The following is a 16,161-nucleotide window of genomic DNA, read 5'->3' on the forward strand; positions in this document are numbered from 1 at the left end:
TTTGACAAATTAACAGAGACACACTTAACTATGTAGATATTTGAACAACAGGACTAAATCCATGTATTTATTATAGTGTACTTTAGCATGAGAACAAAGGAGAAATGAAGAAAGTAAAAGGTATAACTCTTGCATACCAAGCATGATGTCCCAAATGGGGAGGAAAAAACTGATCCTTCCTTTGAAGGTTGAGGTGGAGAGTTGCTGCCAGCATTCATTTCAGCCCCACCTCCCTTCCCAGGAGATAAATTACAGTAACTTGCATGGTTTGAGTTAAGGGAAACCCACCCCCCTGATGTGTGGGTGCTGTGTTGGGGAGTGGAAGACAAGAAAGTTGATGCGTTAGGCTATAAATCTGGACTAAAGATGTTTGGAGCTATTTAGGCACTTCCTAGCAATTACATGACACAGTCAAGAGTGGAGTCACGGTTGTGGCCACATGTAGTGAGCTGGCCATCAGCTCGTTACCACTCGGGCAGATGCACAGCTAGAAGCAGACTGTGTCTTACCCCTCTCCGTTTTGCAAGAGGGGCTCGGCTGATCACACAGCACAGAGCAGCACATTCACAGCAGAACAGCCAGCTCTGCCGGCCATGTGTTAACTTCCCCACTGTGAACAGGACAGCAGGCAGCAGGGAGGCAGCTGCAAGATTTATAAGAAGCCAAGAAAATCAAAACATAAACCATGAGAAGCCCGAGGAGGGAACTCTAATGACCCAGATGCTCGATCTAAAACCTTCCTGCCTCCCACGTACTCTCCTGCCCCTGCACTGTGACTCGTCATCTTTCTAGAATAATAAAACGTCATCCAACCGCCACATCCAAGCTAAGACTTCACCGCTCAAAAACCAGTTTTTCCATTTCTGAGCTCTCCACTGAATTCAATTAGTATGTATTAAGGACTCACCGTGACCTTGCATTTTGTCACATGTTGCCCAAGGTAGGAAATAAATAAGCACACTCATGGTCCCCCATCGAGAAGTTTCTAATCTCAGGAAGACAGACATATTGGACTGTATTCTTTGTTTCTGGACATAGTGCAGAGCTTGTGAAATTCTTCTCCTGAACCATCCTGGGCAGCCACTACAAGTGGACAAGTATCCCTGAGAGTCAGGAAGATGTGCTATGCTCCTGCAGCGGCTTCGTGAATCTTCTGCAAACCATTCTTTACTTCTGTACTTGGGCAGACTAGGAAAAGGACTGAGTTCAAGTCTGGCTCTGCGAGACAGTGACTTTGGATAAGGTATTGAATAATTGGTGCAAAAGAGCAACATTTAACATTGCACAGAGGTTGATTGTATGCTACTGTGTGCCTGACTCTGTTCTGGACATTGGGACATACGAGCAAAAAAAATAGGCAAAGATCTTTGTCCTCATGAAACTTACATTCTAGTGAGAGAGACAATAAAATAATAAACAAGTCAATGAGAGAATATGCTAGAAGGTGATGAACGCTATGGCAAAAATGTTAAAATAGTGCATGTAAGACGATTGGGAGGCTGTGTGGAGAGCAGAGTAGGGGCAAGTTGCAATATGAAACTGGGTGGTGAGGGTAGGTCCCACTGAGAAGATGAGATTCTAACAAGGCCTTCAAAGAGCTTATGGAGTGAGCCCAATGGATGTATGAGGAGGAGCATTTTTAGACGGAGGCAACAGCTAGACAAAGGGGTCTAAAGTGAGAGCATGCCTCCACAGTGGAGGAATTCCAAGGACAGCTGGATTGAGTAAGGGGGAGAAAAGGACAGGAGGTCCAGAGGAGTAACAGGGAACCAGCTGGTGTTGGTCTGTGGAGCAGTGCAAAGGATTTGGCTTGACTCTGTATGAAATGGGGAGTCCTCTCAGGGTTCTGAGTAGAGGCAAGCTGTGGTTTGCATTTTAAAAGAAAAACTTGAGGGACTTCTAGTTTCAGCTCCAACATGAAAAGAAATTAGAAGCTGTTACTCCCATTTACAACAAGAAAAAGCTGGACAAACTGAAAAGCAATGATTCTTCTTAACCCATCAGACAACTGACGTCTCCAGGAAAGCCGCCACTCTGGAACCCGGAGAGAGAGGGGAATCCAAAGAGTCAGGCCTGCTTACCTGGGGCAGAAGCTGCTGGAGCCATGAACTGAAGGAAACAGACAAATGATGATTTTGACAAAGTGCTGGAGGCTGAGTGTGAACTAGCATGAGATGAAACTCCTAGGCACCACTATCTTAGGGAGCCCTCCACACTTTCATGGGTTTTGCCTTCAGAAACTTCAGCAGGTTCTCATGGTGAAGAGCTAAGAAAGATCTCCTCAGGGGTCTGGCATGGAGAGGGAAGATTAACCACTGTGAAATGCAATGGCCCACCCTGAAGGGTAAAGGGCCCTTCCTGAGCCTTATCCCAGTTAGGAGAAGGGAATTCCTTCTACTCCAGCTTATCTCACCTAAGGGAACAAAGCACAGTCAACAGGGCCAGGGCCTCAGGAAATCGACTGAGAATGCTCCCGCCAGGGAAGGGAGTAGAGTGCAAGGGGGGAAACAGGAGTGAGACACAGGCCCAATAAAAGACTGAGATTTGACTGGAAGATAATAGAATGTTCTCCCTCCCCCATACCTTAGAAGCACACCAACCAGGATCCAGAATAGTAATCCTAGATTACAGCTAAAAGAACTACAAGACACAAACTCTCTCTGAGGAGGAGTTTTTAGGGAAGCCAAAAGTCAAGAGGAGAGAAAAACAAAGACAGCAGGAAAATCTGAAGCCTCTGGGACCTACTGCTACAGCAAACATTAAACATAATCCAAATCCTAATCAGAAGAACAGAAATCCTCACACTAAATGCCTATTTACTGCAGTTCCTATTACTCTATACAACACATCCAGCTTTCAATAAAAAACTAAGAGCATGCCAAAAGGCAAGAAAAAACAGTCTGAAGAGGCAAAGCAAGCATCAGAACCAGACTCAGATATGAAACAGATGTTGGAATCATCAGACAGCACTTAAAACAACTATCATTAATATGTTGAGAGCCCTAATGGAAAAAGTAGACAACTTGCAAGAACAGATGAGTAATGTAAACAAAGAAAAGGAAACTCTAAGAAAGCATCAAAAGAAAACCCTAGAAATTAAAAACACTCTAACAGAAATGAGAAATGCCTTTAATGGGCTCATCAGTAGACCTGACACAGTCAAAGAAAGAATCAGTGAGTTTGAAAATATGCCAATAGAAATTTCCCTAACTGATTGCAAAGAGAAAACACCAAAATATAAACAGAACATCCAAGAACTGTGGGATGATATCAAAAGGTATAACATATATGTAACTGTACTACCAGAGGAAGAAGAAAGAAAGAATGGAGCAGAGGAAATATCTGAAGTAACGGTAGCTGAGAATTTGCAAAATTAATGACAGACACCAAAACACAAATCCAGAAAACTCAAAGAACACCAAGCAAGATACACACACACACACACACACACACACAAACTCCTAGACATATCATATTCAAATTTCAAAAAACCAACAGAGAGAAAATCTTGAAAAAAAGCCAGAAAGAAAAAAAACACCTTATATACAGAAGAACAAAGACAACAATTGAAGCAGACTTCTAACTAGAAACCATGCAAGCAAGGAGAGAGTGGAATAAAATATTTTAAGTGTCAAAAGTAAAAACTCCACCAACCCAGGGCTCTATGTGCAACAAAATCATCCTCCAAAATTGAAGGGAAAATAAAGACCTACATGGTCTTTTTAGATAAACAAAAACTGAGGAAATTCATTACCAGCTGACCTTCCCTGTAAAAAATTGGATAAGAAGTTTTTCAAGCTGAAGGAAAATGATACAGTTCAGAAATTTGAATCTATATAAAGAGCATCAGAAAAGAAAAACTGAAGGTAAAACAAAATATTTTATTATTCTTATTTTCGATTGATATAAAATATAACCCTTTGTTTAAAGCAATTATAGGAACAATGTATTGCATGATTTTAACATATGGATAAATGAGATAAATGACAGCAGTGCCACAAGGGACAGAAAGGAAATTTGAAAATACTCTGTTATAAGGTACCTGTGTCAGAAATGAAGCAATATTGTGTCATTTGATAATGGTTCTAGATTAGCTTAAAATGTATATTGTATGCTTCCACTTTGGGGAAGATGAAGTAGACATACTTTTCCATATTCCTCCTGTTAAGTACAACTGAAAACCCTAGACATGAGTTATAAAATAAACCTAAGAAGATTCTGAAAGTTGGAGAGAAGGTGGGGGGAGACCAGCTGGGGACCTTGGGATCTAGGGAAAGGACTGATGGTGAGCTCCCTGGATTTTTCTTTTTACCACATATATTCCAGACTTAGAGCTGAACAAGCCAGCAACCCAGAAATGGCAAAAGGCATGGAAAAACAACCAAATCCTGCTTTCTCTAACCAAAGGATCAGGAAAAGGGCAGTCTAGCAAGACAGAAAAATTTAGTAAATAACCTCTCTACTCCAGCCTAACACCACAGAAGATCTAAAAAACTACACCACTAAGAGAATGAAAAGACAAGACTAGAAAATGGATATCCAAAAAAGGACTTGTACCCACAATACGCAAAAATCTCTTAAAACTCAACAATAAGAAAACAAAACCACCCAGTTAAAAAATGGGCAAACTATCTGGAAACTTCAACAAAGAAGATATACAGTTGGCAAAAAAGCATATGAAAAAGAGGTTCAACATGATTTGTCATTAGGGAAATGAAAATTAAAATGAGATACATTATAAATACCTATTAGAATTGCTACAACCCCAAAAACCAACAGTATAAATTGCTGGTGAGGGGGTGGAACAATAGGAGCTCTGATTCATTGCTAGCAAGAATGCAGAACAGTATAGAGCATCTTGGAGGAAATCTGGAAGTTTCTTACATAGCTAAACATAATTTTACCATAAAATTCACCAATCATGTATTCATCCAACTTATTTGAAAATTATGTTCAAAACCTGCACGCAAATGTTCATAGCAGCTTTATTCATAATCACCAAAAACTAGAAACAATTAAGATCTCCTTCAATAGGTAAATGTATAAACATCTGTACAGTGGAATACTATTCAGCAATGAAAGGAATGAACTATTAAGCCAAAGTCACACAAAGACATGGATAAGTCAGAAATGCATATTGTGAAGTGAAAGAAGGCAGTCTGAAAAGGCTACATAAGTATGATTCCAATTATATGACATGCTAAAAAAGGCAAAACTGAAGAAGCGGTAAACAGATTAATGCTGCCATGACTTTGGGGAAAGGAGAAAGGACTGAATAGATGAAGCACAGGGGATTTTTCAGGGCAATAAAACTATTCTGTAAGATACTCTAATGATGTGCACATGACACCATGTATTTATGAAAATACATAGAACGTTCTAACACAAAAAACTTAATGTATGCAAATTTAAAAAATCATCTAGGAAGTGGGAGGACCCCAAGATGGAATGCAGATTGTGACAAAACAATCTAACTCTATTACAAATGTATGAAACAACTTCACTAAGGGAGGCCAAGAAAAAAGGTACCAATCCAAGTAACTTTGAAAATGAGTGGATTTTTAAAAAATTATTTTATTTAGATAATGGTTTACAACATTGCATAATTTCAGGTGTACACTATTATTTATCAGTTTCTCTATAGACTGCATCATGCTCACCACCAACAGTCAAGACTGGAAAGAAATACAATTGAAAAAAAAAGGACTTGAAGGAGAAGGAGCAGGCAAAAAAGAAAGAAAATGAGTGGAATTTGTAAGACTAACGACAAAAGAATAACTACACTGCATATAAGCAGTGTACTCTAGTTGATAAAGTAGTTTCCCATGGGGTGTGGGTTAACAATTATGAAACCACTATGCAAGTATGCCGAAATTGAACAGTTAAGTAAGCAGATGACAGACGGTGGAAGTCAGGTTTCTCACTGATGGAGTGGGAAGTTATGGCAAGCAAGAATTGACTAGAATGGTCCATGTGGTAACGAGTTAGACTTGGAGATATCAGTATTAACTCACGTTTAGCTTAATATGATGCAGGTGGTTACACATGGAAATATTTCTATATATGTGTATATACATGGGTATAAACACATATATTTTGTTCCTCTGTCAGCTAAGAGGGACTGAAAGCAATGACACTCAAATATCAACAAGCACACTAGAGTCCAGATTTTGATTTCTAAATATCATTCTCTAATAAAAGGAAGCAGGGCTCCTTGGAGAAATGGCCAATTCTATGACTAAGGCAGGAAATATGGAAGACAAGCCTAGAACATCTTATAGTGTCAGAAAGCAAGAAAGTGCTAAAACACACACGCAAAATGATGGGCTTACGTCAAAGGTAGGGACATAGAAACCAAGTGAAAGAGCACCAAATAGCCAAAAGAGCAACAGATGAGTACAGTAATTTTGTATTATTACCCAAAATATAAAATAAATACCTATGACTCCATACTGATATAGATCAATCGATACATGATGGATAGATAGATAGATAGATGTAACAAATCTCCCATGCAGAAGAATCAAAGTATTTTAAAAATAAATCACACAATTTATGTAGACACTCCCCTTCAAGGAGGTGGAACATTAGTCCCCACTGTTTAAACATGGGCTACACATAGTGTCTTTCTTCCAAAGAATACGGAAAGATGGACAAAAAGGTAACTTTACAGTGGAAAACCTGACAAATACTCCCTAAGGCAAGTTCAAGGGCAACATCAGCAGTGATGTCACGTTGCTAGCATGAATCATTGATATGATGTGATGGGAACGGCACTTTATCTCTGTTGTGTTCCTCCCAGAAACCTGTAAGTCCAGTCTTAACATGAGAAAACATCAGATAAATTCTACTAGAAGGACATCCTACAATACACCTAACCAGTGCTCCTTAAAGCTGTCAAGGTCATCAAAAACAAGGAAAATATGAGAAGGGTCATAGCCACGAGGAGCCTAAGGAGACATGACAACTAAATGCAATGTGGCCTCCTAGGTGGACTCCGCAAAGAGAAAAGAACATTACAGAAAAACTAAGGAAATCTGAATTACATATGGAACATACGGACTTTAGTTAATCATAAAAGATCAATTTTAGTTCATTAATTGTGACAAATGCACTAAACTAATGTAAAATGTTAATAATAGGAGAAACTGAGTATATGGTGTGTGGAAACTCTAAGTTCACATCTTCTCTACAAATGTAAAATTATTCCAAAATAAGTTTACTTCAAACAAACAAACTCCTCTGGCCACTCTGTTTAGAATACGCTGTAGGGTAATGAGGGTAGAAACAGCAAGGCCAGTAACCCATGTGAGAGATGATGATGCTAGAACCAAAATGGCAGCAGTGGAGGTGGCGAAAATTGAGTAGACACTCGTTATATTTTCAAAGGTTGATCTCTGCATAAGGAGCTGAGAAAGCAATCAGAATTTTAGAGTGCCTGATGATGTAACTTAACTCTTTGCTATCTGTAACTATTCCATCTGCCCCACTAGAAATGCTCTAAGAGGGCATTTCTGCCAAAGCATCTCAGTTCCTTAGACAGCATACTTAGTAGTCAGTAAATAACAACTGTTGAATCTAATTCTCTCTGCTGTATAATGAGATACTTCAAGCCTCTTTGCTTCTGTTTGGGCTTAGCACCTCCCAGAACACCGGTAACCCAACCTCAAAGCAAATGTAATTCTCCTACTTATCTTACTGGAGTAGAAACTTTCCTTTAAAAATCCATCTAATTAACTTTCAGATTAATTGACATTATATTTGCTCTATAAGAGTTATTGATGAATCCCACAATCCAATGAGTTCTCAAGGCCAGGAAGTCATTTTTTCATTCATTTGTACACTCTTGACCAATTCTACCACTTGCACTGAATGGTGGTTATGCTTAACAAGACATGGTTATACTTGTTGCCAAAACCGTTTATATCAGTTTCACTTGTCACTATAATGATTTTGTACTTCAACTAAATATACAAACTGATGCAATACGAGTACAAACGAAAGAGAGTTGCTTCTATCACAACGAAGTGAAGTGCTAATGACCTGATGAACACAAGTCTCTAAAGATATTGCCGTGGACTTGGGTATGAATGAGAAGAGATTTGGGAACAAAGAAAATGTGAACTGCTCTCAGAATACTTCACAAATAACTTTAACTTCTCACTTCATGTAGAACTTAAAAAACAGAAACAGAACATCCTAGAAACATATTACGGGCATGGTTCATGCAATAAGAGCATAATTCAGTAGATTCCCACCCAAAGAAAAGGCTCTGCTCTCCCTCAAAAAACTGGTAACAAGAGTTCATTATAAGTTTCAAGCTACTATAAAATTATAAAGATCGGTATATGTAGGTATCATTTATTATTATTTCCTGCTTAAGTTTTTCAGTTAACCAACCAACCATCTGCCAAATTTAGACAGATACTGTATAAAGTTCCTACTGCACTGATCCCCCTTCCCACTCATTCCTGTTTTCCTTTTCTCTCTCCCCATTTCTTTCTCATCAATACTTTTAAATGACAGGCTGCCAGCATGATCCAGATAGATTTCCTACAGAAAGTTGCAGATGACTTAAAAGTTTTATCAGAGCAGACTTCATTTCCTTGAAGATAGGGCATCGCAAGTTATAAAGATCACTCCAGGCCTTATGAATTAATGTTATTACAGGAGTTAGTCTAATCTATATGAGCCTGCAAGGTGACCTTACTAAAGACTCCAAAATTATGAAAAAGATCAATAAACCTGATAAGTCCATTCTTCCACTCAGTGAAGGAAAGTGAGCTAAAAATAAACTGAAGGTGGAAAATGGAGCATCAGTCAACATTATTTAGCAAAAAGATAATGCAGAGATGCTACAACCACTGGTTTATTTCAGGATAGTGAGAATTAGTCTACATAATGACCCTGTGAAGGAGGCGGGTGCACATGTTAGCATCTAGAAACTCAGAGGAGGCAGCGGGAAGCCATGCTGAAGCGAAGGGCACCAGAGAAGTAACATTCGTTGTCCATGATTTCCTGGCTGGAGATGCCTAAGAATGCAATTCTCATATTAAGTATCAAGCCCTACACTATAAATCTAGAGATGGCGGCATTAAGTAAACGTTGTACACTAGCCCTTCACATCACATATTTAGCATGTTTATGCCTGGCAAGGGCAGTGGACTAAATCTTTTATACATAAGGGGAATATCGTGTCTAAAGGCTTTACCTCTTATAAGCCAATAAAGTATCAACAGCCCTAAAGTGGGGGTTGTTGCAGAGTTTTCTCTTAAAGACAGCTTCACTGAATAGCACGCTATAATGTTCCCCACAATAGCCACATTTACATACACTGACCTGTGATCAGTGAGATACTCGGTCATTCTAAACAGGCATTGAGGACCCACTGTACCAAGATCACTGCAGTAGGCACAGAGGATACAAAAGATAACATAGGATCCCCGACCTTGAAGAACTGACATGACCCCTGCCAGGTCCACATGTCAGCAATCTCATCAATGACTTCTCCATCGCCGAATTCAGTGGCTACCTTTTGGTCTTGGGCTTTGACCTCTGTGAAGCCTCTGATATTGTTCACCAGTCCCTCTTTCTTAAAACTGCTTTCTTTCTTATCATTAGACTTTACTTCATCTTGTGTCATGGGTCACTTCTCAATCTCTTTTGTCACATCTTCCTCCTCTACTTGTTTTCTAAATGCTGGGTAATCCTTGTTGAAGGCAATGTAAGTCTTTGGGAAGGATTCTCTACTGAGATTCTTTCATGTACGTCCTGTTGACCCAGCTATTCCCTTTAGGAATCTAAGTTTCTGAAGCACTCATGAGCACCAGGATGTTAATTATGATCTTTGTGTGGTCAAATGCAGTAGCATCAGACACTTCCCGTCTGCCCTCTTTCTTCCCTCCCTGACCCCCAGTGCCTGTAGTTTGGTTAGGACTCAAGGGGCAGGCAAGAGACCCAGGTCTCATTGACTAGAGGACTTGCACCCCTCTGGCCACTGTACCTGGTCCATGGATGAACACATCACACAAAAAAAGTCAATGAGACTCTCCCCCAGGACTTTGGCGGAAACCATCAGGAAAGATGCTTTCTCTTCTCTCTGGGATTATTAGCTGTAAGATTGCCATAAACCTAGAACTGCTGGTGACCATAGTTACACCATGTGGATAGAGCCAATCTAAGAATGAAGCCAACAGAGAGGACAGTCAACAGATGGGCAAGAATGTGAAATAAAAACAGAATTTTGATGGCATTTAAGCCTCTGAATCATCCATCCAGTTATGTGAACTATTAAATTTTCTTTTTTTATTAAGCCATTTTCATTTAGGTTTCTGGAGTTTGTGAACATAGAAATCTCAATTACTACAGAAAAAACCCTGAAAACAAACTACATGTCTATCGATTTGGGAATGGTTAGTCAAATTATGGTATGTGCTATGGAATATTATGCAGGTCTTAAAAGGCAGAGGCATTGTCATACATACTGTCATGGAACTTCTCTAAGATATATTTTTAAGCAAAAAAAGGGAAGGAAAAAATATGTAAAGAATGATCCTATTAATATTTTAAATTTGTGTGTGTGTATGTGTGGAAATGTGCAGAAAACAGAATGGAAGAAATTATTCTGAAATGCTTACCATGATTATCATTAGGGAGATAAGGAGTTAAGGAGTGAGAGATGTGTATAAAGACAGATTTTCTCTGTATTTTTTCAACTTTATTACAACTTGCATACATTTATGTATTACTTATGTAAATTAAAATATTTAAATGGGAAACAATCCTGTTCCCTAGGTCTTTACTATTGGTACTCATTGCTTCTCATTTCACAATTCAACACATCTAAAATCAACATTCTTTTTCTCCAAAATGTCTTTCTTTTTTTTCCCCTCATCTAGTTAATGACACCACCTAGTCACTAGAGTACGTGATCCGAAAGTTCTCCCAGATGTAGCTTTTCCTCCCACAGTCCACTTCCCCCAATATCCTAATGGTCGCTGAATGTTATCAACTCTATCTCCTAAATACCTCTTGAATCTGTCCCCCTCTCTTTGTCCTCACTTCTGCCACCAAAGTTCAGGCTTTCCTTATGAGTTGCCTGGATTATTACAATACTCTCCAATTTCCAAGACTCCATGCTTTCTCATCTTTTACTTACTCAGAGTTGTTTCTAAAATGCAGTTCTGATCCTGTTACTCCTCTACTTATCAACCTTCAGCTGATGCAATAATAAAGTCCAAACTCAGAAGCGTGGCATGCTTGGCCCTTTGTGATCTGACTTATGACATCACCTCCAGTTTCATCTCTCACCACTCTCCTCCCCATGTCATCACACTTACCAAATATCTTGCAGTTCCCAGAACATGCTAAACTCTCTTGCTTCTGTGCTTTTGCACAGGTGGTTTCCATAGCTCCCTTTTCCCTGCCTTCCTTGTCTGAATCACTCCCTCGCTCTTCAAAGTTCAAGGTAAGCATCATCATTTCTGAGTCTTCCGGGTGGGATTGGGTACCGCTTTTATGTGTGCTCTTGAAATTCTCCGCCATGGCCACCGTCCTTATCATACTTTACTGCAATTAACTCTTTACCTACCTGTCTTCCTTCTAGATTCCCCAAGCAAGGGAAGCAGCATCACAAAGTACAGCCTATTAAATCTGCTCTACCATTTAATAGCTGTGAGACCTTTGGCAATTAACTTAATTTCTTTGCCTCTGTTTTCTCACTTGTACGATGAAGAGCACCCACCTACAAAGTTGCTGTGAGGATCAATGCGGTCAATATGTGCAAAGTGCTGAAAACAGTACCCGGCCCATGGAAAGCACCAAATAAGGATTTGCTATCATTCGTATTATTAGTAATCTTTGTGCCTAGTACAATGCCTGACACTTAAGAGATGCTCAATAAACAATTACTTTTTTGAACAAAATATTTTTAATAAACACTTCTGTAAAAGCATGCATTCCCCCCAAAATGGTTGTATTTTAATGCAAGACTTTCCACTTGCATACAGAAAATACAGAAAAATGCCATGTAGAAACTCTGATTTCAAATAATTTGAATGCTAACTGCAGCCATCCATAAAATAGCCACTCATCATGACTATGGTGTGATTATTCACACAACTTTACATAAAAAAAACATCACCCATTAATTTAAATTTCCTAAATGGTAAAAGTGCTAGTAGCCCCCGTGTTGAACTAATGGCCTGTAGAATTTCATATTTAATGCATTCTGAAAATGCTGGCAGAATTATCCTCTGGCAGGATTTTTTCAAGTCCTGCTTCTACAACTAAAAATTACTAAAAATTTCAAGACAAGATAGTTCCTAAGAACTCTTTCAAGACCAGTGGGAGAGCATGAAAGAACTTTGTCATCATTGTTTCTGTCACAACCAAATATTCCTTGCAACCAAATGGCTTCACCTGGAGCATATCTTACTGTCCACCAAAGATCTAGGCAGCACAGAAATGGTGCAAATCCATTACAGTGGTTAGTTCGTAGAAGAATGTCTAATGGGCAGAAGAGAGAGAGGAAAGGGACTGAGAGAATGAGGCACCAAGGAAAGATGGACCTCACTTCTCAAAGGTGATGAGCCACACGGGGTGTGTGGCTGGAGCATCACATCTCAGGCTATGATATGCAGGGGCTGTTCTTTCCCTCTGGCCCCGACACGCGAGCCCAGGACACCATCCATGATGAACGTCCCATGCACCACGTCAATGCATGAGCTGCACTTAACCTTCCCCGTTGGACTCTGGCCCTGGAACTCATTATTTCCCATTTTTCACAAGGTCTGTCAGACTGAAGAGACTAGTCGACATCCATCTTCCAGACCTCAGGGGGAATTCGAGGAGTCAGGGAGGCAAGGGATAACACGCAGGCAATGCCCTCTGGAAGCCACCTATTGTATTCTCTGGCCTCCTGGTGCTTTGACCTCACTCTGTAGATCATCTCTTTAATCGCATCTCTCCTATCTTACTACCGATAAAGCCTGGAGGATGAGGGGCAACAAACTTATAATAAGGAGTCCTATATTCACACAGCTCCCTTCTTTCGAGGAACCTGGATGCCCTTCCCGGGTCTCTTCATTAATCTTGCAGCCCTTCCGTGACGTGGCTGCCAGGCATACAATGACTCTCTATTTAGCAGAACAGAAGCAGGGCTGGGGAAAAGGGCATAGAGATTCTGAAATGGCCAGATGAGAGGACATGTCATAAGCAGGACTCTAATGAGCCTAGTGAATAAATAAAATTTCCTATTGTGCAATGAAGAACCCTAAAGAGCAGTATTCCTTGCAAAAACAATATTGGAGGTTTCTAGAAAGTCTCTAGGAAATATATTAATAGAGACAATTTTTTTAAAGATATATTAAAATGAGGATAATGTACAGGAAACATCAGTTGGGATTTGCAGGCAGGACATTTACAGGAAACAGTAACTGTGGGCTTCCTCATTGCCACCACCGTCTTCTGTCAGTAATTTCTACTGGCTTTGTTTCCAGGAAGATCTCAAATGCTTAAAGTATATTTTTTATCAGGGAATCAGATCTTGTTTCTCATTCCGGAAGATGCACTGCTGCCAGCTGTCCCAAGATAAAGAGTCAGCAGGCGTCAGAAAGAGTTGGGATATGTCAGGACTGACTCACTCGACGGTATGTTCATTTTTCTAGCTTTTGTCTCACTTGCTTTGCTTTCTTTTGCTTTTAGACTCAGCTATTAGCCCCAGCCCAAAAGTAGACTATTCAAATTATGTGTGCTAATGTTCCCTCAATTAGAGAAAATAAGAATGCTGCTACTACAGTTCTGTCTGAAATTATTAGTATTTTATTTGATGTTTCAAAAAGATTATGGCAAGTGAAAGGCAAACGCCTACAGCAACTAAGTTTTTATGGATTTAGTTTCAGATTGTGTCCCGTCAGGTCCCCCCCGCCCTGTTACCCACAGGACGGCACTGTGTCCTCCTGGACGGGAAGAATGACAACAGCTATGCATAATTCCTTTTTTCACCCCAGCAAGCCTCGTCATCCAGACGCCTGCATCTGGCCGCATACTTTCAGCAGTGCCCTGCTCTCCGTTGACCAGCAGGCAGCTCAGTGGGGAAAGACGCCTGAGCCCCAGAAAATGAAAATCACTCTCCTATCACAGATGTAGAATCACTATAAGCCGTGTTCTGAAGACTTGCACAGCCAAACCCTCACGGCACTCGGCTGTGCTTTTGTTCACCCAGCACCTCTCACTTTATAAGATGATACTCAGGTGGACAGTTCGCTGCGGAAGCTGGTCACACTCCTCACGTAGCACGCAGTGTGTTTAAAAAGAAAAATGATCTTTTTCTACTTACAAAGGCTTTAAAAATTCTGCCTTGTATTTGGAAAGCACATTCTACTTGAAAACTTCTTTTATAGTTACAGTAATTAATCCTCTCAACACCTGGGTGAGCTTGGCATCATTATTTTCAATTTTCAAGAAACAGGTTCAGAAAGCAATATCAATATCACCATGTCAAAATATAAACAAGGTCAGGGTCAGGAATTCAACTCATCACAGCATGTTTTGCATCGGATAATAAGCTCTTACCTCCACGTGTAGTAAAATTATTTATAATAACTTTATAGATGCTTTAAAGATCATAGGATATAATTTTACATTTATTATGTGAGATAATGGGAATTTATATATAATGAAGGATAACAGAATATGGAAGCCTGTGATTTGAACCATCAGAAAAATGGGAAAAGTTTATCAAGACCAGATAGAACGCAGACAAACAAGAGAACAAATGTTTGGAGGTAAAGGGCGAAGGCCAGGCTTCTGGAATGATACGGAAACTGCAGAAGTAATAGTAAGAAGTGACAAATGATGCAGAAGGGACTTAGACAACTGAAAATTCAGTGTTCTACCAGCATTCTAAGAGGAAATGTGCAGGCAGTGATGGGGTGATCACAGTTACTTATGGCGCTTCTCATATTCCTTAAAACATGAGACTTTCAAATTTTTGTTACCTAAAACAGGCAGAGAGAAAGTCAGTAGATGGAAAAGATAAGTAATAAAGAGAAAAATTAACAGAAGTGATTCAAAAAAAGGTGAAAACTAAGTTCAAGAGGAAAACCTTAAAATTTAAAAATTATTAACCAACAGGGGAAGTTGTGGCTATGTCCCTCTCAGGGCAGAAAGCCCCTGGCTGCTGCATTGAACTGAGTGCAGGAGGAGGCCGACGGGAAAGGACCTGTGGGGTCACTGAGCTTATTTACCAGAACTGTTCCAAATTCCTTTTCATTTCTGTTTACAAACCGGGGCCTTGTTTCAGTGCTCCGAACATACTCAGGCGGGTATACAGAGGCCCTTCTCTCCCTCATGTTATGAGGGAGGCGTGAGGACACCATCCTCATAGATTTGCTTGAATTGTGATTTCTCATTGCCCATGGATGAATTTTCAATAGATGGAATCCTGACCTGAGAATAGCTAAGGGAATGAAAATACTCCGAGGACCCGGCTCTAGGGTACCAGGTCTCAAATTTTACCCCAAGAGACAAAATCCTAGCTAAGTAAAAGAAAAAAATATTAGTCTGGTAGCTCATCTTTAATTGAATTCAGAGCATTTGAGACCTAGGGAAGTTCCATAATGAGATTGTTAACAGAGACAAGATCATAAAATTTCAAGCAACACTAATGGCTAATTCATTTTAATTAGTGATTTTTGGCAAATAACATGGTATATTTCTATTCCATGACGAATGTTCCTAAAATGGCAGCAGGCATGTAACATGCATATTAATTCAATTTAATTTCATTCTACAATTTTTTTAAAAAAGACAATGTTGAAAACTCTCAAAACATTTGATAAGAAATGCACCTTTTAAATTTTAAAATGAAGATGATAGCTAATGAACTTGCCTTGCTAAATAAAATGGACACCATGAAGAAATCCAGTAAGAAACTCTCTGAAATATCTTTGTAGTCAAAATGGAAAAAGATTACAGTAAAGCTCAAGTGGATAAACTGGTGAACTGGGTTACAGAAAGCCGTCCGCAACAGCTTCATGCCGGCGATGATCATCAGAAAAATGTCCCAGCTGTTGGAAAGGAAAGAAAAGAAGTGATCAATGACGCCATGCGAACCGGTAGGTGAGTCACAATAGCTCATGTTTCTTGAGCATTTACTGT

General features: G+C 39.7%; 1 protein-coding gene across 1 annotated transcript in view; it reads right to left on the bottom strand.

The window, feature by feature from the left end:
• The window catches only part of PCNX2 (pecanex 2), a 281,084-nt gene that overhangs the window by 111,434 nt on the left and 153,489 nt on the right, over window positions 1–16,161 (bottom strand). Inside the window, exon 21 of the mRNA XM_046654236.1 lies at window positions 15,893–16,070. Within this exon, the coding sequence (XP_046510192.1) occupies window positions 15,893–16,070 (178 nt within the window). The remainder of the gene's footprint in view (window positions 1–15,892; window positions 16,071–16,161) is intronic.

The sequence above is a fragment of the Equus quagga genome, chromosome 2 (assembly GCF_021613505.1).
Source record: "Equus quagga isolate Etosha38 chromosome 2, UCLA_HA_Equagga_1.0, whole genome shotgun sequence".
Classification (NCBI taxonomy): domain Eukaryota; kingdom Metazoa; phylum Chordata; class Mammalia; order Perissodactyla; family Equidae; genus Equus; species Equus quagga.